Genomic DNA, 27,941 nt, shown 5'->3' with positions numbered 1-27,941 from the left:
CTTTCACAATGAAGTCCTTTGATATACAATCTATTATTTCTTAATAATTTCTTCCTTCTATATTCTCTGTTATTTTTGGGACTTTTATTTGTTGTTTGGTTGACTGCCTGGATTGACCCTTCTCATTTCACAATCTTTTTGTTTTATTTTTCATTTTCATCTTGTATGCTTCACATTCTAGAAGATTCCTTAACTGCTTCTCTAGATTAATAACTTGATCTTTGTTCCCACCCTTTTCTTTTTCAGCTCTGAGTTTTGGGTGAGGGGCTAAACAAATGATAGGCTACCTTTCCTTTTCCGTGTGTTTGCATGCATGTATGTGGTGTGTGTGTGTGTGTGTATATGTGTGTGTGTATGTGTGTGTGTGTTTGTGTGTGTGTATGTGTGTGTGTACTGTGTGTGTGTATGTATGTGGTGTGTGTGTATGTGTGTGTATGTGTGTGTGTATGTGGTGTGTGTGTGTGTGTGTGTATGTATGTGTGTATGTGTGTGTGTATGTGTGTGTGTGTGTATGTATGTGGTGTGTGTGTGTATGTATGTGCGTGTGTGTGTGTGTGTGTGTGTGTGTGTGTGTGTGTGTATGAGAAGCAGAAGAAGCCTGGGAATACCAACAGGTGTTGAAATAGGAAGGTCTTTGCTCAGGAGTTGGATCTTTTAGTGTATTTTCCCTCCTTGCTGGAGCTTGCTTCTCATGTCTACTCCCAAACCAGCCCTTATTTGAGGATGAACTTTGGAATTACTTGAAGCTCTTTTCAGCTTCTCTGCCCAGACTCAATACCTTCATTTGGCACACTCTCCAGGCAGGTATTCTTCTTTCTTGAGAAAACATTTCTCTAACTTTATCCTCTGGGTAAAAACGTTGCTGCCAACTGCTGTTTAAGCTAGTCAGAGGAAGGAAGGCCTCATCGTCTTAGCTACTCAGAAGCTATTTTTATTGAGTGTTCCAGATGATTTCCCTGTACTCCCCTGCCACTCTGTATTGATTGCCTGTGAACTTGGGAAGACGTGTTCTATCTCTAATATCTTGTGGAGACGTTTCTTCTGTTACTTCTTTGTTGGACTAATCCCCTCTTCATTCTGTCTTACAAAATTCCTCAAATTTTTCTTTTGCAAGTGGCAGGCACTCTCATTTTTCAGTATTATTGTGCTATTCATTTGTTAAAATAGAAATTTTAGTGGATTTTGGGAATAAGGACATGCACTGTGTGCCATCTTCTGATGAAGATTTTTAAACACTTCAATTTTTTATTTCTCCTCTCAGATTTTTTACCACATGCATGCATTCACACAAAATTAATTAATGAGTGTAGCATCAGGATTTTATGATGTGTTTTCTGTCTACTTTCTTTGGCATCTAGGTAGATACTAATTTGCATGGTTGTTATACAGTGCGTTTCTATATTGATGCTTTATGAAATGTATTTCAAGCATTAATCATCAAGAAATCAAATACATTCTTGAATACATAATGAACCCACTTTACTAATTTGTACTGAAAATTGAAATAATTTCAGGATAAAGACTTCTGCAGTTACATAAAACTATTTAATGGCAGAGTTGGAAAATTTGCCATTTTTTTTCCTTTTTTTCTGTTTTTGCTTGTTCTCTGTTTATAAGATTGCTTTGTTAATGTGAAGGAGCCTTAGTCACATTCAGAGAAGATGTTTTAAATCTTTCTTTTTCAGCAAAGAATCGTGGAATTGCTATTCCCGTGGATTTGGACAGCCAAGTCAATACTCTTTTTATGAAGAGCCATTCCAATATGGTGCAGAGAGCGGCTATGGGCTGGAGATTGTCTGCTCGCTCCGGACCCCGCTTTAAGGAAGCTCTTGGAGGGCCTGCGTGGGATTATAGAAATATAATTGAAAAGTTACAGGTACAATGAGAGAATGAGATGGTGTTAATATTTTCTAAATAGCAATAAAAACAAATGCATTCTCATCAAGAACAAAAAAAATGGTTAAACTCTATCAAATTCTGGTTAGGGACCAGGCTTCACTTACAACTCCCTACCATGACTATCCCTTTTCAAAACACAGGCTTCTAAGTAAAAGTTGTGAATTGTTTTAAAAAACGAGTTTAATTTATTTAATGAGTTTTGATTGTATGGTAATGGGTATTAGGTCTTAAGATTAAAATAATAATCACACTACAAATAATAAAATTTAGTAATGTAATTTACCATAACAATTCCTGTAATAGATTACATATTCATCACCTTGCTTCACCTTCCCTTTTAGTATTATCTTTTACTCTCCCTTTCCTTGGCCAGGATGATCCAAGAACTGTTACTTTCAAGTTGCTTGTGTAGTAAACAACCCATGCTTTTGGCTTGAGTATTCTGAACATTAGGTGCTATTCAGAGAAGGGAATCATTTTCCTGTAATTTGTACAAGATTTCGTGGAGAGAATTGAGGTATAGCGTGAGAAAATATTTTGGTTTAGCAAGTGGTCAAGACATAAACTAGGAACCTACTAAATATTATTAGAATCACATGCTGATTAATTGGCTGAGTTTCAGAGTTTAATAGGTGAGTGTTATGATACATGATTAAAAAGTAAAGGTAGATTTAGATAGCATGGGAAACTTGAAAGTCGTGAGCCATTAAATATTTGGGGGGAGGTGGAGAAATGTCATAATAAAGTGATGAAACAGTTATTAGTTTACAGTTTAGGATTATCAGGAAAAGACTAGAGAAGGCAGGTTACTTGGTAGCTACTAAAGATCTAGAATGCAGAGAGTTCTAGGGAGAGGGAACAGTAAATTCAGGAATGAGGTTATAGGTCTGAGGATATAAGAGAAGCCCACTGGGACTGGACAGTGTGCAAAGGGAATATTATATGAAGGTAGATCATGTCGGCCTCACATGGTAAAGCCCTTTGTATTTTATTCTAAGTGTAATAGCAAATTGTTAGTGATTTCACAGAGAATAGAATGACTTGGCTGACTTTTAAAATGATCTCTGTGGAATTTGAGTGATGCATGGATTATAGGGTCTAGGCATGGAAACAGTGAATCTAGGTAGGGAGCTATTGCATTAATTCAGGCAGAAAATGTTGGTGGCTTGGCTTAAGTAGGCAATAAAGAAAGGAAGAGAACTGGAGGAATTTGGGGCTATATCTGGAGGTAGGGCCAACAGGGCTTGGTATATTGGATATACAATTGTGGGTTAATGGAAAGAGGAATCAAAGATGGTTGTGGGTTTGATATGATGCTATCATTTGCTAAGATAGGAAAGAATGGGAAAAAGTTGTGATCAAGAGTTCTATTTGAAGAATTTTCAGTTTCAGATGCTTAGTTAGATATCCAAGTGAGTGTGTCAACTGAAGTTGGATGTGAGTCTGGAAATTTTTGAAATGTGCCCAGTATGGAGATAGAAGTTTGGGAGTTTCCAGCAAATATACATGATATTAAAACAGTGGAATTGGGTGGGGTCATGCAGAAGAAAATGCAAGCATAAAAGAGAAAAGGACCAGGAGCCACCAGGAATTGGTGAAGGAGTGGTCAGAACACAGGTGGAAAATAAAGAAAGTTCAGTGTTACCGAAGTCAAGAGTTGAAAGTGCTTCAAAGAGAAGTAACAAGTATATGAAATGCTTAGCAGTTGTTGAGTAGAATGAGGACAGAAAAGTAATCACTGGATTTAGCTTCAGTGTGATTATTGCAGCTAATAGTTGCTCAATGGTAATGATTACTAACATTTATTAAGGGATAAAATAAGTGGTATGTATGTGTTAGGGGATGTTCTATGCAGTTACGTTTAATCTTCATAGAAACTGATGTGATTGCTTGATATCATTATCCTGTTTTTCATGTGGGGAAACAAACAATTAGAGAGATTACACAGTTTGCCCATGATTGAAATAAGGAATGAAGGCCGAAGTCACATCATGGGAGCTGGAGCATGATTTGTTGAGTAATGACTTAAAGAAGAGAGGTAATTTGAAAAATAGGTACATTTTTAGTGAAGCCTTATTAGATATGGTCATATTATATGATCCTCTCTTCCTACTTTTATAGAATATCGAGTTTTCCTCTTTATATTATTTCCTTCCTGGCAATTTCTTTTAATTTTCCTCTGAGATTTCTCTGAAAGCTTATTTAGAACAAAGTAGTGGTGATTGCTTTTATTGAAAGTGAAAGAGTTAAACATGAGTTAACTCCGTGAGAAATCCCCATCTGTGGATTGTAGTCAAGAGAAATTTATTGGCAATTGATATTCTGCTTTAAAAATAAGCCATAGTTTATGGGTAAATAAATTGCTGGTTTATATGAGAAATTTTTTGTTCCTGACTTCTTATGCAGTTATTTTAAAAACAAAAAGAAGATGGTTTAATTATTAAAGAATGTTCAGTAAATTATCATTGCTTATATATTTTAGAAACATTGTCAGTTAGGATGCTTTCAGCTGTTATTAACACAATGCTCAACTAAAAGTGGCTTGCAAACAATTAAAAATGTATCATTTTCATATAGCAAGAAATCTGGAGTTGGAATTATTCCAAATTGGTTAATTCAGCAGCTTGACTGATCAGGGCTCTAACTCCTCAGTATTTTGGTGTTTCAATTTAAGACTACCTGCAAAGGTCACAGGAAGGCTGCCTCACATTTTGGATTCACACCTTCCAGCTGCCTTGAGAGCAGTAAGTAGTTTTGAAAGGACCTCCCTACCACCCACACATAGTCGCCCACTTGCTCAGCATACGTCACCTGATATCTTATTAGCTGTGACTGTGTCACATAATCATGCTTAGTTCATTTGCTGGCCAGGAAATGGAATGACCAAGAATGGCTTATACTAATCAGTCGTCACCCTAAACCGAGGGCTCCCTTCCCCTGAGAATGTTGCTGTCTGATTGAAAGACAACATGGGGAGTCTGTTAGCAAGGGAGAAGGTGAAGAAAGGCCTATGGGGGTAGGTGATCAATAGAGTTTATAAAAAAAAAAAGAAATAATGTGAAATACTAAATGCCCCTGACCCCCAAATGGTACTAATACTACTTTAAATAAATAATTACCCTTTGGAAGAAATTGTTCTAGGAGACCAATGACACATATGAAATATTTTTTAGAATTTCCTCTATTTTACTCCAATTTGATGAATACTTTAATCATGTATCCAGTATGATCCTAAATGGCTGCAAGGCCTGTAACAGTGTTTTTGTTTTTGTTTTTTTTATGTTTTATACGTATATTTTAGAAATCAAATGGCTACCCACCCCTCCTTATGTTATAGATGGTAAAACAGAGACCTCGGCAGTAGTCATACACAAATCCAGACTATATTTAAAGCACAAATACTTGGTGCCAAGGGAAGGTGAGGCACATCTTTGAAATTCCCACATCTCACTCCTGGTTCGTATTCTTAGGCTTGTCATATTTTCAAAAGATGAAATCTGACTCAGTTCTTCACATGGATTATCTTACGCTTTATTCTTCAGGATGTAGTGGCCTCCTTGGAGCAGCAGTTCAGCCCGATGATGCAGGCTGAATTCTCAGTGTTGGTTGACGTGCTGTATAGTCCAGAACTACTGTTCCCTGAGGGAAGCGATGCGAGAATAAGATGTGGCGCTTTCATGTCCAAGTAAGTGGAGATGGTATGAAATTGTGCTAGTGTTAGCAAACTGAGATAGCCTCTAACATTTCTGCCTTTCTCTGCTGATTGGTAATGACAGTCTACAAAGAATGTAAGGTCTAAAATTCATGTTAAAATATACTTCCCAAATTATTAATTTGAGTCATTTGAAATTTTATTTTGGTGAAGGTCAAGTTGTCATATCCTACTAAAATTTACTGAAGATTAAGTGTGTCATTTTGAGCACAAAATATCACACAAAATAACATTTTAGATCTGATTCCTTTCTTTAACTAAATGGTGTGGACTTTTAAAAGATCCCTGTTTAAAGTAACTGATTTTCATTAACAGAGAGAAAGAAAAGCTAATATCAGCTGAAGTCTTACTGATGCATTATTGCTCTATGTTTGTACCTGCTATTTCATCTAATTTTCAGAAACGTACTGTATGATTAAGAGGTGAACCTTATATTATAGGAGGAGGCTCAGGCGTGCTTCAGCTCTCAGATTAGGTGTCAGATTCGCCACTCTGCCACGCTGTCTTGATGATCCACTTCTCCAGTTCTTTCATTTATTTACTTTCTCAGCATTTTTCTCCAGGTTGCAGATCTATTATAGCTGATATGTTCACCCTAAAATATTTTCATTTTAGTTGTAAGTGAAAAGTTGTCAAGGAAGATCTACAGGTATAGGCAGTTGTAGTAAAAAAAACTATGACTGGTTCCTGGTATAAGAGACATGTCTTTATGTGGAGGGCACTTCGTGAACTGATTTGTAAGCAATCACATGTAGGCTCAGAATGGCCCACTGGAAGGTTTCTGGTCTTATGGGGAGTGTAGATGGAGAGGTAGGGAACACTGTCAACCTCCCTGACCATTAACCACTGCAGTTAATTCCTGTGTGGTTGAGGCTGTTGTTGAAAGAGTTCTTCAGACCCTCTCAATTAACTGTAACATGCAGAGGCAGAAATTTGGAAGGACAGGTTACACGAGGAGTGTTTTTGCCAGTTAAAACTAGAACCTTGGTAGAGAAAAAAAGGAATTGGTTGAGAAGAGTGGACTACTACAGTGATCATGTTGAATTGGTGTAGTTTCTGCATTTTTGCCAAAATTATGGATTCTTGGCTCTGGCCGCTATAACTAAGGTGGCCTGGAGGAGTGAACACTTGCCAGTATTCTAATAAGGATTTTTAAAGCCAAGAGGCTCAGGTTGTCTGTAAAACTGGCTGTTGTAGTAAAAGTATTACCCAGTAATTCAGTATAAAAATAGGGTTTCTAAAAATTATTTTGTACCTCCTATGAATATAAATCGATATACAGAATATGGGTTAAAAAGTGGGTATTAACCTTGAGAGTTCTAACTCCAAGAAATTAATGTGATCCTATAGATTTATCTTGCAGAATTCATAGTCTAGAACCAAGGCTGGCAAACTCTGACCTACGAGCTAACTAGGTCCCATTGCCCATTTTTATAAATACACTTTTCTTGAAACACAGCTGTGCTCCTGTGTTTGTATATTATGTAAAGTAGTGTGGACTAGTTACAACCAAGATTGTAACTCAAAACCTAAAATAACCTCAAAGCCAAAAATATTTACTTTCTAGGACCTCTACAAAAAAAGTCCTAGACTAGAACTAGGCAGTCAGTATGTTAGCCACTAGTCACAGGTTGTTACATAAATTAAAATGTTAATTAAAATTAAATAAAATAAAAATCCACTTCCTCAGTCACAGTTGCCACATGTACCTAGAGGCCACCAAATTTGACAATATAGATATAGAATATTTCTATTACTGCAGGAAGTTCTATCAAGCAGGACTAGTCCACAACTTAACCATATAGATTTATGAAAAGGTGAAATAAAGTAACTTGAATATTGAGAAAATAAGGACCAATGCTGAGGATGGAGGCATGCCTGTGGCCCCATTGGGAATTTACTCATGTCCTCACATAAAGCATGTTCAGGTCCCAATCTCTGGTCCTGTGGATGTGAACCCATTTGTAAATAAGACCTTTGAAGAGAATATTGATTAAGGTGTGCCCAAACTGAATGAGGGCGGCCTTAATCCAATATGGCAGAAGTTCTTATGAGCAAAGGAAATTGGAGAGAAGCCATGGGGAGCAGACAGGAGCTGGAAGTCAGTAGAACCCAGAAGAGAATGGACAAGCCACCACCATGTGCATGGCTGTGTGACTTTGATAAAGCCGAAGAACCCCAGAAGATCACTGGCCAGCCAGAAGATATTACCTGGAAGGAAACAAGCCTTCTAGTGTCTGAAAGTGTGAGCCATAAATGACTGTTATAGAGTCAATACATTTTATGATACTCATTTTAGCAGCTGAGAAACAAAAACAGGCACTATTAGGTGAAATAAAAGGAGAGAAGCGTAAGTGATAGGCGGATGGGAGTCCATTAATGATCCCATATCCAGATGGAGGAAAAGGATGTCACATTTTACTTTAGTGGTTAAAGAAGAAATTTTTGTGCTATTAAGATTACATTATGGCCAAGAGAGACTGAGGACTTTCAGTTTTCTGCTCTTGTGCTTACCCTTGTACCCGATGAAGGGTAGGGTGGGGGGTCCCAGCAAAACCTAGGGTTTTACTTGCAAGAAAATCTGGTAGAATTGGAATCTAATGTTGATAGCGGTACAGGAGGCCTGGAATTGCGGTGCAGAGCTCTCTGGTAAAGCACATTTGGAGAATGCATAGCATAGGTCCAAGGCTTATTGGGGCTTTCCACATCCTTAGATAAATCTTATTGTTGGAACTTGTTGGTTCAGATATGTCTGTTGGAAGATTTGGGAAATAGATCCCAGGGAAGAACTGCATCCATGTCTCCACCCAATTTCGTAGAGTGAGAGAAGGACATAGGCTGACATGGGTGTTAACCTTTAAGGTGGCTAGTTATGGTCCCTTCAAATTGGTACCTACTCCTCCCTTATGAAGGAGAATCACAGTGATTTTTAAACTGTGGGATGTGACCCATTTATGGATTTTAAAATCAGACTAGAGAATAATAGCGAGCTAATTAAAAAAAAAATGAGACGAAGATAAAATATCAGAGTGCATCTCCCATAGTAAGGGTAACTTTTGTATCAGTTTTATATATACAAATACACATGCTTTTATACATTGGGCTGTTTTGTGGAATGTATTTCTTACTTTGATCCACACAAAAAATACCTAAAAGTCACTGATCTAACTCAGCCAAATATTAGGTGAGATATGAATACCTTTTATAAACCCCAAAGAACGTCATTCAACCTTTGCTTGTTATTTTCAACATTGTTAGTGAATTAAATATTTTCTCTAAAGAAAAGTTAAAGAAAATGGAAATAGCCTGAGAGGAAAAAAAGTAAAAAGAAATTTACAATGTTCATCATAGTTATTTTTATATATTCAAAGACTTTCATGTGAAGGAAAGGCCCATACAGAAGATTCAGAGAGGCAGGTTTTACTTTTCTTACAAGGAGCAAGAACAGTTATTCTGCCTGCTGGACCTGACCACTTGGCTCTATAACACCCTGCCCAGACCCAGTGTGTCTAAAATGAAGTCACTCTTGCCTTTCATGTGTGCCATTCCTTCATCATTTAAAAGTATCACTGTCCATTTACTTATAGAGATCAGGATTTGTTCTCCTTTCTCTTTCTCCATTTCTCATATGTCATTTATTAAGTTTTGGCTATTTTAACTTTGTATTGCTTCTTGTATCCTTAACCCATCATGTGCCCTATTCAACTCTTGACTTGTTCTCCTCTACCACCATCTGAAGTATCTTTCTCACATGTAGGAAGAGTTTTTCAGGGCAGTGGTTCCCGGAGTAGAAATAAATTCTAGAGTCTTTAACATAATATTTCAGCCCTTCTTTTCAGACTGCATCTCTTTACGCTCTCCTGTTCCATGTCTGTCATTGTTAGCTGGCAGCTGGTGTACTTAATCTTTCCTGAACATGCCATCAGTTTCCTGCCTCTGCACTGTGTTCATACTGTTCCCTCCACAAGGATGCCTTCTCTCTTCTCCCTTTTTGCCAGCTGAAATCTTCACTGTTACTATTATCTCTTCACTGAAGCCCTACGCACTACCCCTCAACAGACTGAAACTCTTTCTCTTGTGTGTGACATTTGCCAAAACCTCTGTTTTGGCACCGAAATCACATAAGAGGTGGCTGTGTACCACGTACTGTGTGTCAGTACTCTCTTCACAGAAACTCTGAGATTTAAGCAATCATTGAACTACGTCATGTCACCACAGAGTGGAATTTAAGGATTTAGGCTCAGAAGTCAGGCAGACCTGGGTCTGTTTCTAGGTCTCACCACTTAACAATTGTGTAAATGGAGGCAAGTTGCTCTACCTCCTCAGGCTTTTGTTTTCTCATTAGCAAAATTAGCCTGATAAATAACCTGTCTCATTGGCTCCTCTTGAGGATTAATTGAGAGAATCCTGAAAGGTCCTTACAATCTGCCTAGCACCTGATGAAGATTTCCTAACTATTAACTAGAAAGCTCACTTTCCACCAGGGTCACTTCCCCCAGTGCTGGTGTTATGCCACTGAAATTGGACCATTTCATTTTATTCTTCATCATTTTGTTACTGTATGAAGCTCTATCTCACAGGTCATTTTGAGCACCAGATTTTCTTTCTTTCTTTTTTTTTTTTAAGCATAAAACTTACCATTTTAAAGTGTATAAGTGCACAATTCAGTGACATTAAGAGCATTCACAGTGTTGTGTAACTATCACTATCATCCATTTCCAAAACTTTTCTATCACCCCAGAAACTCTGTAATCTAATATTAAGCAGTAACTCCCCCTTTTCCTCTCCTTTCAACTCCTGGTGATCTCAAATCTTTCTATTCTATAAATTGACCTATTTTACATTCCTCATACAAGTGGAATCATACAATATTTGTCTTTTTGTGTCTGGCTTATTTCACTTAGCATACTGTTTTAAGGTTCATCCGTGTTGTCGCATGTATCAGAGCTTCATTCTTTTTTATGGTGGAATAACATTCCGTTATATGTAGGTACCATGAGTTGTTTATTCATTTGTCTGTTGATGAACAATTAGATTCTTTTCACCTCTTGAGCTTCTTTTTATGTGCTCATTGGCCATTTGTTTATCTTCTTTGGAGAAATGTTTGTTCAAGCCCTTTGCCCAATTTTTAATTTAATTGGTTGTTGTTTTCTTCTGGAGTTGTAAACATTTATATATATATATATATATACTGAATACTAATCCCTTATCACATACATGACTTGCAAATATTTCTTCCCATTCTGTGGGTTATCTTTTCACTTTCTTGATAAAGTATTTTGATGCACAAGAGTTTTTAATTTTGATGAAGTCATTTAATAATATTTTCTTTTGTGACACTTACTTTTGGTCATGTAGATTTCTTCTGTTTTTTTTCTAAGAGTTTTATAGTTTTCGGTCTTAAATTAAAATTTGCTTTTTCTGTTTGTTTGTTTGTTTTTGTTTTGGGGGGGATGCGTGGTCCGGGAATTGAACCCGGGTCTCCTGCATGGGTAGAGCATTCTACCACTGAACCACCCTTAAATTAAATTTTTTAATCCATTTTGAGTTACTTTCTGTATGAAATATAAGGGAAGCGTCCAACTTCATTCTTTTGTATGTATAGATCCAGTTTTCCTGGAACCATTTGTTGGAAACTATTCTTTCCCCACTGAATGGCCCCTTTGTTGAAAATAATTGATCATATTAAGTGAAAGTTTATTTCCGGCCCCCCTATTCTATATCATTAGTCTGTATATCTATTCTCATACCAGAACCGCAATGTTCTGATTACATAGCCTTGTAGTAAGTTTTGAAATTGTCAAGTGTGAGTCCTCCAATTTTGTTCTTCCTTTCAAGATTGCTTACATTATTCTGGGGATGAATCTTAGGATGGTTTTTCTTTTTCTGCAAAGAACACTGTTGGGCTTTTGTTGGGGATTGCATTGACTCTGTAGAGCACGTTAGGTAGTATTTTCATCCTAACCATAGAAGTCTTCCAATCCGTGAACATTAGATGCTTTGTCACTTATTTAGGTATTCCTTAATTTCTTTCAACAATATTTAGTAGTTTTCAGTGTTCAAATGTTTTCTCTTCTTTGTTAAATTTATTCCCTAGATAGTTATCCTATTTTATACCATTATAAATGGAATTGCTTTCTTAATTTCCTTTTTGGATTGTTCATTGCTAGTGTATAGAAATACACTGTGAATATTGTATTCTATACCTTACTGAATTTATTTATTAGCTATAATTGTTTTTGTGTGGGTTCTTTAGTGTTTGGGAACCAGCTTTTTAGCAACATAAGTTAAATATATTAAGATATAAATAATGATTATAAATATTTTACTTGATTTAGAATTTTGTGGATGATATCTGGCTGTGGTTTTCAAATTTTTCTCCTAATAGAACACCAGTACAAGGTTCATCACTATAAAATTGATGAGCATTTTTGCCCAAATCATAATAAAAATAGTAAATGGATATTGTCTTGATGTTACTTTTTTCCTACTTCTAATCACAGAAACTGCCTATTTTTATCAAATCCTAGCCATGAAAAATAGCACAGTATTATTAATCCTAGAGTAGCAATGTTGTATATTACTACTACTATATATTATAACATATAATGCAATACGATGCATATAAATATAAGGTAACATAAATATCAGTATTTTTTTAACTGGTACATTTCAATTCATATGATGAGATTAAGGATATCAGTATTTCATTATGTTTTTCAAAGAATATTGTGTTCCACAAAATAAATGCCAAGTGGGTAAGTTTGAGAACCACTAAAATAAGCCTATAAAACAAAAATGATATTTTAATGTACAAAATTTATGAGCAAAATATAATTTTATAACTTTTGAAAAAACATCTGGTTTACTTCAGATTCCTCTAGTTTATGATATTTGTATAGTGCTTGAAGAGAAATCACTGTCCTATTTAAGGTTTAATGTTTTGCTTTAAGGTTGATTAATCATACAAAGAAACTAATGGAGAAAGAAGAAAAGCTGTGCATTAAAATTCTCCAGACGTTACGAGAAATGCTTGAGAAGAAAGACAGCTTTGTGGAAGAGGTATTTTTTTAAAATTTTTAGTACTTGAAAATGAGATATTCAGAGTACTGTAACCATTGAATTATTATAGACTTTTGTATTTTAATTACATATTAATGATGTATATACTTAGATGACTTGACAATTTGAGTTTTTATGGTATTCATTTCTCATGTCTTGCTTTGAAATAGGAAACAACTAAGATTAGAAACCTAAGTATTTAGCTTATTTATATTTTGTCCCGTTTATAAATATTTTTCTCAAATGGCCTTAATGGACCAAATGACATTATTTAATAATGAGCAACTGAGATGCATTATCTGGAGATTTTGCATAATCTTCTGTTGCATATTGAGAATGATCTATGCATTTTGCAGATACTGGTTTGTTAGCCTATATGTATGTTAATGTGAATTTCTATAGTATTATGCTAAGTATTATAAAATAACACTAATTTTTATAAATGGAAGAGTAAGTTTCTATTCTTATCCTACTTTAAATATTGCAAATGATTTTCAGGGAAGTATCAACTTATAGATAATAATTGTCAGTCTTATTTAAAATGACAGCTCAGGTGCTCATTAAGAGATAGCTAGAAGCATGTTTAATACCCAAGATGATACATGTTAAATATAAAATATAAACCCAGGAAGTTTTTTTAGGTAGCTGTCTATACTTTTATGTTAGGTAACAAAATTTATAGCATGTTCCTTTACTTCTTTTTGGTCTGTTTCTATAAAGTAGTAGTCGTCTGGTAAGTTTAAAATTGAAAGGATTTTAATTTTATTTATTAATAAATAAATAAATAAATAAAGTATATACTGTCTATTTTATTTGTTAATTTATGTATATACCAAGAAAAGCAAAACCTAAAAGGGGGCTTATGTTATTTCTTAATTTCCATGTCTACTGAGGACAAAGTAAGAAAAAAATTGCAGCTGAAATATTGATTGGTTTTAGACAGCTTGTGTTTTAGTTTCCTTGTTGCTAAAGCAAGTATAACTCAAGGGGATGGTTTAAACAACAGGAATTTATTGGCTTGTGGTTTTGAGGCTAGTAGAAGTCCAAATCAAGCCATCATCAAGGCAGTGCTTTCTTTCCAAAGACTGGCGTCCTAGGACTGGGCTGGCTGCCAGTGACCCTCTCGGCCCTGGTGGCTCCTCTGTCACACAGCAGTGAACATGGCAGCCTCTCCTGATTCCCTCCCTTCTCTTCCGGGTTGCATTGACCATTAACTTCTTGCTTCTCATGGCCTTTTTTCTATCTGTCTGAATTCATTTTGCTTATAAAGGACTCTAGTAACAGAATTAAGACTCACCCTGATTGAGTTGGTCCACACCTTAATTGAAATAACTTCATCAAAAATTGTACTCACGATGCGTTCATACCCACAGCAGAGGATTACATTTAATAATAAGTTTTTCTGGGGCATTCTGCTCCAAACCACCACAGCTTCCTACTTCTAACTGTTTTAGAATGAGAAGCATTTCTACCAGTGGAAGTAGAAGACATTTCCTCCCCAGGAAATTTTAAGGAAAAGCATATTAGATCTAGAATGCTTAAAATAACTACACTGGAAGAGAGTCATAACTAGATGAACTCTGGAGGGAGTGAGTTGGCTCTTTCTAAACAGTTAATACACAATTATGTATACCAGTGGAGGGAGCTAGAAGATTCGCCGGTCCGACTTAAATGGTTGTGGGTAACAAGGTTCAAAAACTTGTCAAGGCTACAATTATTGTTGGGTTCTCCGACCAACTCTGAGTATCATTATTATAATAATGTTTTCATGATTGTACTGTTTCCCTACTGCTGTAGTAATAAATTACCAAACATTTAGTGGCTTAAAACAATGCAAATTTAGTATCTTAACAGTTATAGAGGTCAAAGGAGAGAAGGAAGAATCCATTTTCTTGCCTTTTCTAGCTTCTAAGGTCTCCCACACCCCTTGTCTTGTGGCCTCATCCTCCACCTTCAGTGAGGAGTGTTGCATCTTCCAGTTACTTTCCCTGTCTCTGCCACTGTTTCTCTCTCTCTCTGCCACTGTTTCTCTCTCTGTCTCTTGCTTCCCATGTCACGTCTCCTTCTCTGACTGTCTTGCCTCCCTCTTAAATCACCCTGTTTATATTGGTCCCACCCAGATAATCCACTTTAATCCCCCGATCTCATGATCTTTAACTTAAATCATATTGAAAATCACTTTTGACATGAAATGTAACATGTTCACAGGTTCCTGAGGTTAAGTTATGGACATCTGTGGGTGGGTCGGTGGCAGTGGCATTATTCAATTATCACAATGATCCTTTTATTGACAGTGAGAAATGGCATCTAGAATATAGATGCAGAGCTTTCCCATGGTTGACTAAACTTACTCTGTTGTGGAATTTGAATGTGAATGGATATAACAAAAAAATATTTGGAATTTAGAGCTTCTTTGCTATTTTCAAAGTATTATTAAATGCTTTGCTACCTTTCAACAATAATTCTGGGAAATAGATAGAGCAAATAGTGTTATCTCTACCTTGCAAATGTAGAAAGAAATCCTCAGTGAAGTGAATTGCAGTAAATCACATTGGTTGCCTAATCCCTGGTTGTCTAATACCTAATCAAGTGAATTTCTGCTCTCCTTATATTGAAACATTCCCAGGGGATCTTTCAGCATGGAATTAACAGAAAACTCACATCAGGTTTTCCACATGAGCTATCTCATTATTCCAGTTGCGATTCTACCTATTTAAATTTAAAATGTCAGCTTAGAAGAAAATCCCTATTTTCATTTTTGTCCCTGTCATTAAAAGTAGAGTGTGTGTGTGTGTTTATGAAGTTGAAAAAAAGTCTAAAGAAAGGATAATAAAGAGTGAATTGGTTTCATAGTTTAACTTGATGACTTTTCAAGAAATTTATAACCTTGAGATCCTAGTTTTCTGATTTTATTAGGCTTTTCTCTATGATATATGAAAGAAAATTACATTTTCTCGTATTTAGTTGACTATTTTATAAATGTCTTTAGTGTATAATACCTTTGGTTACAATTCTAAATTAACGTTACGTAAGTATATTCTTTAATAATTTTTACTTTGTGCCTAAACGGTTGAGATATAAGATATGGGTGGGCAACATCTTGAAGAATCTTGATGGAATAAGGAAAATTTAGTTTTCTATTGTGTGTGTCTGTGTTGAAATCATCTAATGTCATATAGTGACTTAACTTATTATAATTTATTGGAGATTAAAACACAAAAACTATATATAAAAAGTCCTTAAGGGAAAAGTTACCTAAGTTAGTTTTATAAAAATTCCATATAAGTATTGTTTGCTTAGGTGATTCTGATTCAAAAGCAAAACTTACTAAGGATATAACTCTAGCAGCCTTGAAAGCTCAGTCTTCGTTTGGGATCAGTCATATTTGAGAGGCTTTCTTTGTTTTATTTTTTTTTCATGGGCCGACACCGGGAATCAAACCTGGGTCTCTGGCATGGCAGGTGAGAACTCTGCCCCTGTACCACCATTGCCTGCCCAAGAGGTTTTCTTTTTTAGGTAGCAATAGCTGGCATATTTACTTGCACTTTAGAAGAATGTTGGAAAATTTGGAGAGAGAAAGCAAAGAGAAGGAAAGTTTTAAAAGAGCTTTAGGACAGTATGACTCCTGAGGATCGCTGTCCTTGAAGCCATTTTGGTCTGCAAATCTTACTCCCAGCACCCCTCTACCACAAAAATGAAATACCCGATAATTGCTGTTGAAAAAAGTAGCTGAGTCACAGCATCACAACTTTGTTGTATGTATTTGAAGATACTTGAGGTCCGTATTTGAGTAGAGGTTTACCTGAGGTAGTAACAAAGATAAGAGCCGTGTGGATTGGATCGAGAGGGGCTTTTGAGGATGGAGCAAGAAATAGGAAGGGCAGTATACAGAAGATTACTTTAGTTTTAAGGATTTTTTTTTTGCAGTTGTCTTCAGCTTGTACTCTTTAATATACATTTTCATTATGATTGATAATTCATTGAAAATTATTTCTCCCCCAAAGAGGGAGAAGTACCTATAAATCATAAAAGTAAAGATCTCTCTCTGTAAGCCTTGGTTCTAAATATATGAAACTCATGGCATCTGCATTTTAGAGTAGTAAAAGGTAATAAGTACTGAAAATATGCATTGATAGCCTGTGGACCTGGTTAATTTAAAGTCACTCTCCTTACTTTTCAGTCAAAGAAGTTGACCTATTTAGAATGCCAATCATACTTTTGCCTGTGAATATATTCCCATTTAGCTATGTTACACTGACTTCATATACCCCGAGGGGCAACAAAGACGCTTAGTCAAGTTTGATATTCATAAAATGTTCAGATTTAAAATACCATCTATCAAAAAAAAACCCATCTATCCTCGGAATATTATGTCGCCGAGGGATCTAGAAACTGCCTTTGCAGTAACTATGGTGAAGTTTCAAACACTGGTTTTCAAAATAATAATAATATCTTGTATTTATGGAGAATTTACTGTATACCAGGCAGTTACCAAGAGCTTTATATTTGTTCTCTTATCTAATCTTCAACACTGAGAAGTAGATAATTGCCTCAGTTTGTCATAGCAATGGCAAATACCACGTATTGGTTGGTACGTGGAATTTCTTAACTTAGGGTTTGGAAGGCTACAATTCCAAAATCAAGCCATCAGCAAGACCGTGTTTTTTCCCTCAAGTCTGTAATGGACTGATGCTGGCCCGCCGCCATACTTGGGGTTTCTTGGCTTGCGTCTCTTCCTCCCATTCCATAGTGTCTGTTCTTCTGGTCTCTGCCGACAGCCGGCTTCTTCCCTCAGGGTCTTCAATGACTATGTTCGAATTTCTTCTGCTTATGAAGGACCCCAGCAGTGAGGATTAAGGCTCATCCTGATTCTGGTGGACCACACATGAACTAAATAGAACAACTTCCACAAGGTCCTGTTTATAAATGGGTTCAATTCCCACAGGGATGCAGATTAAGAACATGTCTTTTGTTAGGGTATGTAATGCAATCTACCACAATAATATTATCATCTCCCTTTTACTACTGAGGAAACCAAGGTATGGAGAGCTTAAAATTAAATGTCTAGTAAGATCACATATATAATAGGTAGAAAGAACTGGGATTCCAACACAGACATTTTGGCTCCTGACCTCACACTCTACTATGTTAGAGCCAAACAGGATTTATGACTTATGATCACAAATCTTTTATTTATTCAGATGTCCAACAAGATAGAATTAAAAGTTCTTTAATTTTATTCCTGATAAAAACTTGATTAGGGGTGTACTGGAAAATCATAACCCATTTCTTCCGTGAGCTGCCAAAGAACAGCTTGGAGATTTTATACTAAGTTAATTGAGTTCAAATCTAAAGATCAAGGGCATGGCCTATTGACTTGGGAGTCCCTAATATTTGAGACAGTATCAGGGGTTTCCCTGGTAGTAAAGCTTAATTTTTTCTCCTATCCCTCAAGGGACATTGCTAATACCTTTAAATTAACAGCTCAACATACGCTGGGTTGTATTGGGGCATTATATTAAGCTATACAGAATTACAAGCCCTCATTCTCATTCTGGGCTCCATGTGTTGGGTTGTTTAAATGAGCTATCCAGAGAGATTGTTAGACTATGTACTATAGAAAATTTAGGTTTTGGACAAAACAAACCTCTTTTCCTTTGGCCTCATACAGAGGTGAGGTTCTAGAATACAATGTCATCCTTACCCCTGTATTCTAATTTACTTTAGTCATGACACAATCAGCTTTGCTCTTATCTCTATCTAATTGAAGCCTGATATCTTTTTTGGTTTCTTTAACAGTTGTTATATGTAGCAATGCTGACTTTCAGAGCTGAAGAACTCCAGTCCTGAGTCTTAGGTGTAACACAGAGAGATACCAAGTTATATGTATTAGCAGAGTATCTCAAAATCTAGAAATAACATTAACAGCTCTGAACTAAATGTGACTGCTATAAGAGTTTACAATCTAGGCCCCAAATTTCTTATAGGTATTTTTAAAAGAAACCTTACAGTATTTGTGTGGTTTTTTTGTTTGTTTCTGGCTTATTTTGCACCATGTAAAGTCCCCAGGGTTCATTCACCTTGTTGCATGCCAGTAACTTCATTCCATTCTGTTGCCACACAGCATTCTATCATATGTGTATATAGTTGGCCATTCTACTTCTCAGTTACTATATCCTTTAGCCACCTCCATCCATTCGGTGTCATATATAATGTCCAAAGTCAACAATTCATGTCATACATTATCTTCACTTAGTTGTACAATCATCAACACGGTCATTTTTAGACATTTTTCATTGCTCCAAAGAGAAAAATAACCAATATACACCCTCACAAAATGGAAAGTCAAAATTTCCCCTTTACTCTTATCCTCCTGCCCCCCACCCCCAATTATGTACCCCTTGTATTACTGTGGTACTGTTGATGTCTTCCTATTAAATATAGACCACGGCATGCAATAGTAGTTTTCCCCCATACCTCTCTATTGTTGACTTTTTGTACAAGATTCATACCTTGGAAGTAGTTCTTGCAAGAACTTCTATTTGTAGTGTTAATTGGTGGAATACATGGCTGTATACAACCCCTTTCAATCATGTTTACCTTCAGTATGGCAAAATATTACTTATAGACCCACTGGTGAACAGCATTCACTTCTGTCCATTCCCTTACATTTAAGTTCAATATCATTAGCTATCTGTTCACCCATCTCTAGTTTCTGTTTATCTTTAGGTCTCCTATATTCTAGACTATAAGCCTCTGAGTTTACCTTTACCAAGGTCATAATAGCGAAATCAAACAGTATCTACCTTTTTGTGTCTGGCTTATTTCTCTCCGCATTATGTCCTCAAATTTAATCCATGTTGTCATATGCTTCAGGAGCTCATTTTGTCTTACTGCTGATAATATTCCATCATACGTATATACCGCATTTTGTTTGTCCACTCATCTGTTGATGAACATTGGATTGTTTCTGTCTTTTGGCAATTGTGACTAATGCTGCTATAAACATCGGTGTGCAGCTGTCTATTTGTATCACTGCTTTCAGCTCATCGGGGTATGTACCAAGTAGTGGTATTAGTGGGTTGTAAGGCAACTCGAAATTTAGTTTTCTCAGGAACTGCCAAACTGTCTTCTGTAATGGCTGCACCATTATACATTCGCACCAGTAGTGCATAAGTGTTCCAATTTCTCTACATCTTCTCCAACATTTGTGGTTTTCCCTTTTTTTAATAGCAGCTATTCTTATAGGTGTGAGGTGATATCTCATTGTAGTCTTGACTTACTTTTTCCTTATAGCTAATAAAATGAGCATCTCTTCATGTGCTTTTTAGCCATCTGTATTTGTTCTTCAGAAAAATATCTATTCATACCTTTAATCCACATTATAATTGAGTTGTTTGTTCTTTTGTTGTTGAGTTGTATTATTTCTTTATGTATACAGGATATCAAACCTTTATCTGATATGTGATTTCCAAATATCTTCTCCCATTGAGGTGGCTGCCTTTTTACCTTTTTGACAAAGTCCTTTGAGGCACAAACACATTTGATTTTGAGGCGTTCCCATTTATCTGTTTTGTCATTCATTGTTTGTGCTTTGGATGTAAAGTTTAGACCTCCTATTACTAAGTCTTGAAGAGGTTTCCCTATAGTTTTTTCTAGGATTTTTATGGTACTGGCTCTTATATTTAGGTCTTTGATCCACTTGAATAAATGTTTACATAGGGTGTAAGGTGAGGATCCTATTTCATTCTTTTCGCTTTTGATATCCGGTTTTCCCACACCCAGTTATTGAAAAAACTATTCTGTCCCAGTTCAGTGGATTTGGGGACCTTGTTTAAGATCGATTGACCATAGATTTTGTGGTCTATCTCTGCATTCTTGATTCAAGTGTATGTTTTTCCTTCAGTTTTTGTTGTTGTTGTTTTTTTTGTGTGTGGGCAGGTACTAGGAATCGATTTCCCTTCAGTTTTGCCAATGTTTGCCTCATATACTTTGGAGCTCCTTGATTGGGAGCATAAACATTTCTGATTATTTCTTCTTAGTGAATTGTCCCTTTAATTAATATGTAGTTTCCTGCCTTGTCTCTTACGATGTCTTTACCTTTAAAGTCTGTATCGTCAGATACTTGTATTCCTGCTTTCTTTCGGTTGCAGTTTCCATGGAACATCTTTTCTATCCTTTCACTTTCTATCTATTTGTATCCTTGGGTCTAAGCTGTGTCTCTTGTAAGCAGCATATGAATGGATCATATTTCTTAATCTATTCTGACAATCTTTATCTTTTAATTGGTGAATTTGGTCTGTTAATATTCAAAGTTATTTTTGTAAAGGCATTTATTGAATCTTCTGCCACTTCAAATATGCTGTTGTGTATCTCTAGTATGTTTTTAATTTGGTCTATGATATCTTTCATCTCTGTGAAATCTGCTATTTTTCTACTTATTCTTTCAAATTCCGAGTTATGCTTTTCTAGTGTCTTCTTGATATACTTTATATCATTAGCAAACCCATTAAACTTATTTAGGAGAGTATGTGAACATCTTTGATTAGTTGTTCTAATATTTGTGTATCCTCTGGTGTTTTAAATTGGTTATTTGGCTGAGCCATATTTGCCTGCATCTTCATAGCTTTATGAGATTATATTGACTTTGAGGCATTTGATTGTCCTAGGATAGGGTTATTTTGAAAGTTGATTTCACCTAGTCACCTCAGGTTTTGTGTTTGCATGGGTTTGTTTTGAGGTCTCCTTTTGTACTTGGTTTGCAATAATTCCCTGCCAAACCAAGACCTAGACCTCATGTGTGGGATGCAGCTCTACTTGAGAATATGTTTGAAGCTAGACACATGGGCAGTTTGCCAGACTGCTCTTTCTGTTTCTTCCCAGTGGATAATATTCTTAGGCCTCCTTTTCCCATCAGGCCCATGTCTCCCTGACTACTGCAGCTGGGTGAGCTGGATGGAGACCTGGTGCAATTCCAGACAGTTCCATTGATCCTAGTGTGCACTGAATGCTGACAGTGCTGGGGCTGGAGAATGGGCAGTGTGTATCTCAGTGGAGATTCCGTTTGTGGGCCCAATGGGGCTAGTGGCCCCCAGACTCCTGCATGGAATGACTTTACTGCATATGTCAACTGCGTCTGTTCACAGCCAATCTGGAAATGCCTGCCTACTAGGCATGGTGCATTGGAGCAGGGCACGGTGCACAGGGCGCAGTATGAGTTGCTTCCTTGTCCCTGCCTCCCTGTCCTGCACTCCTGAGGGCTCCAGGTCCCCATATGGAAAGGGGGGATGTTGGGCTCTGTGAACTAGGTGAATGGTCTCCATAAACAGGGAAAGCAAATTTCCTGGCTTCCAAGTCCCCAGGGGAGCTGTGGGCTGTGGAGCTGAGGGAGTTGATATCCCAAGCTAGCTGTGGGTGCAGGCACTTTGCTGGGCATGACCTTTTTCCCAGTGGAGTCCAGAGGGACCCCATTCACCCATTTTCTATGTCCTAATTTCTCAGCATTTTCATCTAGGATCTCCTTGTATAATGTAGAAGACCCTCTCATGTCATTTGCACCCTGGAACTGCTCTCCCCGTTGTTTTTCTGTCACTTCTCTAGTTGTTGCTTGGAGCAGGGGTAAACTCAGCCTATCCTATTCTGCTATCTTCCTGGTAGCTTTGGAAATTTTTAAGATATATTTCTACGGACCATAGATCAATATGAGATAAGCCCCCAACTCAACTCCCTAGCCCATGGTTATTGTCTGAGTTATTAGTAGCGTGAATATTAGTTGTAAAAGTTCTAAACATTACTGTATAAGATGACCATGGTTGACACAGCCCCTTATGGAAATGTGGCATTCAACAAATAGTTTAGCATCTAATTGAGAGCTGTGATCTTTACAAATACCAGGTGGTGGTATTTACACACTGAACACTGATAGACAATGACTTCTTTTTTTCTTTTTAGGAGCGAGTAATTAGAACATGTATTAGATATGCATGTAAGATGTAAGAGACCATGTGGGCCTTCTCACAAAGAAAGAAAGATGGAGGGCAAGAGGTGATAGGCAGTGTAGGGACATTTGCTTTTATATATTAGCTTTACTTACTCCCCCCCCATCTTCCTTTTTTCAGGGCTCTTCCTCCTGCCTTCCCTTCTTTCCAGGGTGGTTCGGGTGGTAGATAGTGCATTTGGATGGGTTGGTTGGCTCTACTGTTCTCTGTAGATGACTCACTTGGTGGAGCTTGTTTGGTGCCAGGTGGATTGGCTGCCACCAGGTGTTTCCTGTAAGTGAGTAGACCCCAGGCAGGGTGGCTATGCCAGCTATGGGCCCTCCAGAACTTGATTAAACATCCTTGCTCAAGAGCTCCTTCACAGTTTTTTCTCTCTCCCCTCTCTTCCTGTTCTAGCCTGCCTCAACTTCCCCCTCAGAGAGTTCTCATCCCTTAATCTTAAGGGTTGTTGAGAAATGAGGGTCTGTCTCCTCTATCTGCTTCCTGCTTGTCAGGGTGTGTGAGCCCTACCTGATGGTCTATCTTATTTAAGTTGGGAGGGGAGAAGTTCGGAGGGATGGTTGGAACAGCTGAAAATCCTCGCATCAGCATTAGTTTGGTGTAGAAGAAACAAATGCGTTGAGATGTTTGAAAATGCAAGGGCCAATTAATAGCAAAAGGAAGATAGAAGTGAGCAGACTTAGAAGCAGTAGCCAAGTGAAACTAGGAAGAAGAAGGAAACAACCATCCTTCAGGTCTAAGACGAATCCTAGCTGAGCAGTTTGTTCCTGCCTAAGTGGGGAATAAGGATGCATGTGCCAAGTTAGGGGGTGCAGGTATCAAGTTTAGAAGGGGCTTGATTGATTGGCTGTGGCCTTAGTTGCTGTGTTGGCTTGGTTATTTCTCAAAAGATGTTAGTATTATTTCTTTGATGGCCAGGGCAAAGAATTACAGCTATTTCTGTCAGAAAGAGCCTGGCGTTTAAGAGATGGAATATTTCTTGTGGTTGTCACTGGGAGAAAGCCTCGCTCTTTCTACACCACTGTGTGAGCATGCCAGACTAGAAACGCATAGCCTTTTCCCTTTTCCTAGTTTTAGAGCTCAGGTGAGGGCGATTAGTTTTGCTTCCTGAGCTAAAGTCCCTGGAAGCAGGACTTTGGCTTCACTCTGGTTTTGCTATCACATGCTTTAAAATTTTCTTTGTTTTTTGTTTTTTTTGTTAATGAAACTACTTTTATAAATAAAAATACATGAAAAATTACAGTAGCTGGTTGGTCCTGTTTTACCTTTATACATTTACTAGGGCTGTGTTAATTAACCTGCCTTGTTGCTCTTTTAAAGTCCTTTTAATTGAAGATGAAGTTTTGACTTATAGCTGACCACATGCATTTTTAGAAAAGCTTTTAGAGCAAAGTAGTATAACCGACAAGTAAAATTGGTTATTATACAGATTAGTGTTAGGATATAACATGGACAGTGAGAATGCTGTTAAGTTCGTAGGAATTTGTAACAATTTTTAAATGTATGAATAACTTTTCACACATGCAAATTTAGTTAACAGAAGGATAGAAAATCTTTTTAATTATTGAAATACTTTTAAACACTTTTAAATGTAATATGTTAAACTATTTTAGCACTTCACTTTTACAAGCTGAGTGAATAAATTTTTGTAACGGTTTTAAGCCTGAGAGGACTTGTAAATAAAGGATGAGAAGGTCAACATAAACATCAACAAGGATATTATTTTGATGTGATGTAAATTTTTTATCTTTTACAGCACTCAGGTGGTTAATAAAAACTTTATAACTTTTCATTAAGAGCAGTTTAACAGAAAGCAGCATTGACTATGACAGATAGAACTCATTTATAAACTCGCTATAACTTCTTGTAGTAGTGACTACAAACAAAACTTGCTTTCATATTAGGCACATGTTAGTTCACAAAATTAATATATTGCAAGACTGTACTTTGAGGCACTGGAGGCCAATAAGGTGTGCTGTTTAAGACATTCTTAAACATATAGGGACTATTTAAAAAAAATGGAGACGGCACTATCTAAGTGAGCTGGGTGGGAATTTTATTTTTAGGTTCTTTGTATTCAAAAGCCAGTAGGTAGTAGGTATGGAGAGTTTGCTTTCAATGAGTTTTTAAGATCTAGGACTGAAAATGTGAATGCAGGGGCTACTTAGGGGGCTTACCCCAGGATGCCTTCATCTTATACAGACTGGTTTATTTGCTTAAGGGTTTTTTTTGGAGTTTAAGAGCCTTTGCTTAGTAGGGTATTGAGGCAAACGAGGGGTAAATAGTAGCCGCATTTACTAGTCTCAGTGTGGCCCTCCAGGAAGGAAGAAGATCCCTCCCTAGAAGGGGATTGGGGCATTGAAGGACCATGAGAAATTGATGGGACACTAGAACATCCTTGAGCCTACAAAGAAGAGGGATAGTGAAGGTTAAAGTTTTGACTTTACCATCAACTCCCATGACTAGACAGGTCCAAGTGGAGGTAAGCCCAGAGTGGAAGTTTAGGACAGTGTGGCTCCTATATTAATCAAGAAATTAATAATCTTACCTGTCTCATTGCCTGTCACCCAAGGCTCCTTTAAGTTGGTCAAACGTGAAGTCAGAAGAGCCATACATGGCCTCAGCCACCCTCGGTCTTCTTCATTTGCCACAAGCAGGGCTCAAGGGGGTGTCCTTCCTCCCACCCACCCCCACTTCCTGACACAGTGCCATCTGCCCCTGCGCCCAAATCTCATCTTGGTGGCACCTGGTGTGAGGTCCCAGTGGGTCCCAAGGCCGAGGTTTTCTCAAGGTTTCTTGCACCCTTTCTGCCAGTGACCTTATGACTCACAGGTGAAACAAGGCCCTTTGAAGTTTGGACCCATGATTTGGGTGACCTTGAGAGGACAGGGACTGTTTACAGCAACTGCAATAAGCTAAGTCTGTTCTCTGGTCTTTTCCTTGCCTCCCTTTGCCTTCTGCTTCTTCTTCAATTATTAAAGACAGAAGAGGCCATTTCTAATAAGTCATAAGTGGAAGTTTGTGGACCCATGGAGAGCTTTTGCAGCTTTCTCGAAATGTCAGGGGCAAACTGGCTGATGAAACGGGTACACAGCGGAATCTGACTTTCCTGGGAATCTGGGCTTACATCATTAACTTTTTAAGGCTTCCTCTAGCCTACTCTGGAAAAGAGCTGCATTTTTCTCCTTCTGAGTGATATCCCTTAGCTATTAAAATTAACTGACTAGGTGGCCGTTTTTTCATGCCTTTTAATGAAGAGGTGCTTTCCTTTAATGAAAATTGAGACATGGGTGTAAACAAACTATAAATTCCTCTCATGTCCTTGTCTTGATAGAGAGCTATAAACATGTAGGCAGAGGGAATTTCTGACTTCTTTCCCTGTCATTTACAGACTAGAGGATGGGATAGTGATGGAGAGCCCCATTGGAAGCTCCATCTTTTAGCTTATATTGACTGTTGGCATTTCTCATTTTCTCTGGGAAAGGAAATAAGAGGACCAGTACGATCGCGTGGCATCCCCGCGTGCTCCAGAGCTGGGTGTTTCCCACTCCACTGGCCCCATCATGGCTAATATGGGAAGTACAGTCACTGGGCATCCCCAGACAGCTGCATCCCCAGGACGAGACTTACTGAGGTGGGGGTGCTTGCCCTGCTAAGAGAAATCTAGGACAGTGCTCCTGGGAACTCCTTTTTCCTCTAAGTTTCCTGTTTCCTGAGGGCTAAAAAGTGGAGCATAACTAGAAGAGAAGCTCTATATTTGGCTACAGTGGGTTTTAATAGAGACTAAACAAGAATTCAGGGATGGGTTGTATTTAAAAGAGGATTATTTAAAATATATATATATTTTTTTCTGTGAAGAAGAGTTAGAAGGAAGAAGTTCTTCATAGTCTTTATGGGAATAACATAATTTGCAAGAGCCCTTTGTGGTTTTGTTCTGATATAAGCCATAAAAACTGTACATAAGAAATTTCTTGAGACTTTTCTCCCTCTTACACAAGAGATATAATTGTAAGATAAGGTTGTAGCTGCCTGCCCTTTTCGTGGGCCATCGTTGGCCATCCCCCAGGTGATACTGTGGCCAGGCAGTATTCCAGTCCCAATTTTGCAGTCAGCTGGAGTACCTGGAGCACTACCTACTGTTAAGGAAGAGAGAGAAAAGGGCAGATTTCCATACCCATGCCTGGCGCCCAGGTCTCTGGCCTGCCTTTCCGTGTCCGGACCCCTTGGGCCCATGGACTCAGGCTCCCTATCCTGGGCGTCCCAGGGGTCCTCAAAGACCCAGGACACAGATGGGCTGGTCCCATCTGGAAGCTCCAGATCTGAACCACTCGATTTCCTGGTGTCTGTTCTCTTAACTTACTGCTTGGATTACTGCCTAAGAGATGAAAAGGGATCTGCTACAATAAAGAAATTCTATCCTTCCTGCCCTCGGAGCACCTTCCGGAGGCTGACAGCAGAGCCGGTTGGGACTTAAATGTAGGAGTGGATGAAGAGATGGAAGACCCAGAGAGAAAAAATGAGGAGCTGGTCATGAGAGTGACACTGCAAGCAAGTGGAGAGCCAGAGTGACTGTGTACTTGGGGGCTTACCAGCTTTTACAGGCTCAACTCATGCTCATTAGGATAGCCAGGGCTTTTGCTTACCCTGTAAACCTGACTTCTGGCTTTCAAGGGGAGACACTTCCATTGGAAATTACTCAGTTTCCAGCTGGGCTTAAACCAGAGGTGACATCCTAGAATGTCAAAGGCAACACCTTGTTTGGTGCAAGAGTCTTTAGACCAGAATCCTGTGTTACAAAAGATGGAATGTCTGAGAAGGCTTAGAAAGCCAGATGGAAGAAGGAGGTTTTCAGAGGCAAGGGAGAGGATCTCTGTGGAGGAGGTGGAAAGAGGGACAAACTCAGCAGGAGGAAGGGTGTGGGTCCTCAGAGTGGAGGAAAAGAGAGAGTATGGGGAAGTTTTGGAGAGCCCAGGAGAGGCAGGGAGGGAGCCAGCCAAGTAGAAGAGAAAAGTAAAAGCAAGCATCCAAGCTTCCAGGTCTATAGCCATGACTTAGCAATCCCACGGTCAGAGAGAAGTTTCTCCTGCCTGGCTCACCAACACATGTTACTGGATTTCGGTTTTTAGTCTTGGCTGTACCACAAGAAAGAATTCAAGGGCACAGTACAAATAGAGCAGTAAGTAGGAAATTTATTAATCCACAGGTAAAACAACAAGCGGGAGCTCTCAACAAGTAAAGAAAAATGGAGGCCGATGGTAGTGTCTTGATTT

At 37.8% G+C, this 27,941-nt stretch overlaps 1 protein-coding gene across 5 annotated transcripts in view; it reads left to right on the top strand.

Annotated features, from left to right (window-relative positions):
• The window catches only part of ITPR2 (inositol 1,4,5-trisphosphate receptor type 2), a 521,104-nt gene that overhangs the window by 282,423 nt on the left and 210,740 nt on the right, over nt 1–27,941 (top strand). For all 5 annotated transcript variants that reach the window (XM_077170358.1, XM_077170362.1, XM_077170360.1 and 2 more), the window contains 3 exons: nt 1,686–1,876; nt 5,442–5,584; nt 12,565–12,673. In XM_077170358.1, coding sequence (XP_077026473.1) covers nt 1,686–1,876; nt 5,442–5,584; nt 12,565–12,673 — 443 coding nt within the window. The remainder of the gene's footprint in view (nt 1–1,685; nt 1,877–5,441; nt 5,585–12,564; nt 12,674–27,941) is intronic.

This window comes from Tamandua tetradactyla, chromosome 7 (assembly GCF_023851605.1).
Source record: "Tamandua tetradactyla isolate mTamTet1 chromosome 7, mTamTet1.pri, whole genome shotgun sequence".
Lineage (NCBI taxonomy): Eukaryota > Metazoa > Chordata > Mammalia > Pilosa > Myrmecophagidae > Tamandua > Tamandua tetradactyla.
The sequence above is the reverse complement of the archived record's forward strand: the minus strand, read 5'-3'. Positions and strand labels throughout refer to the sequence as shown.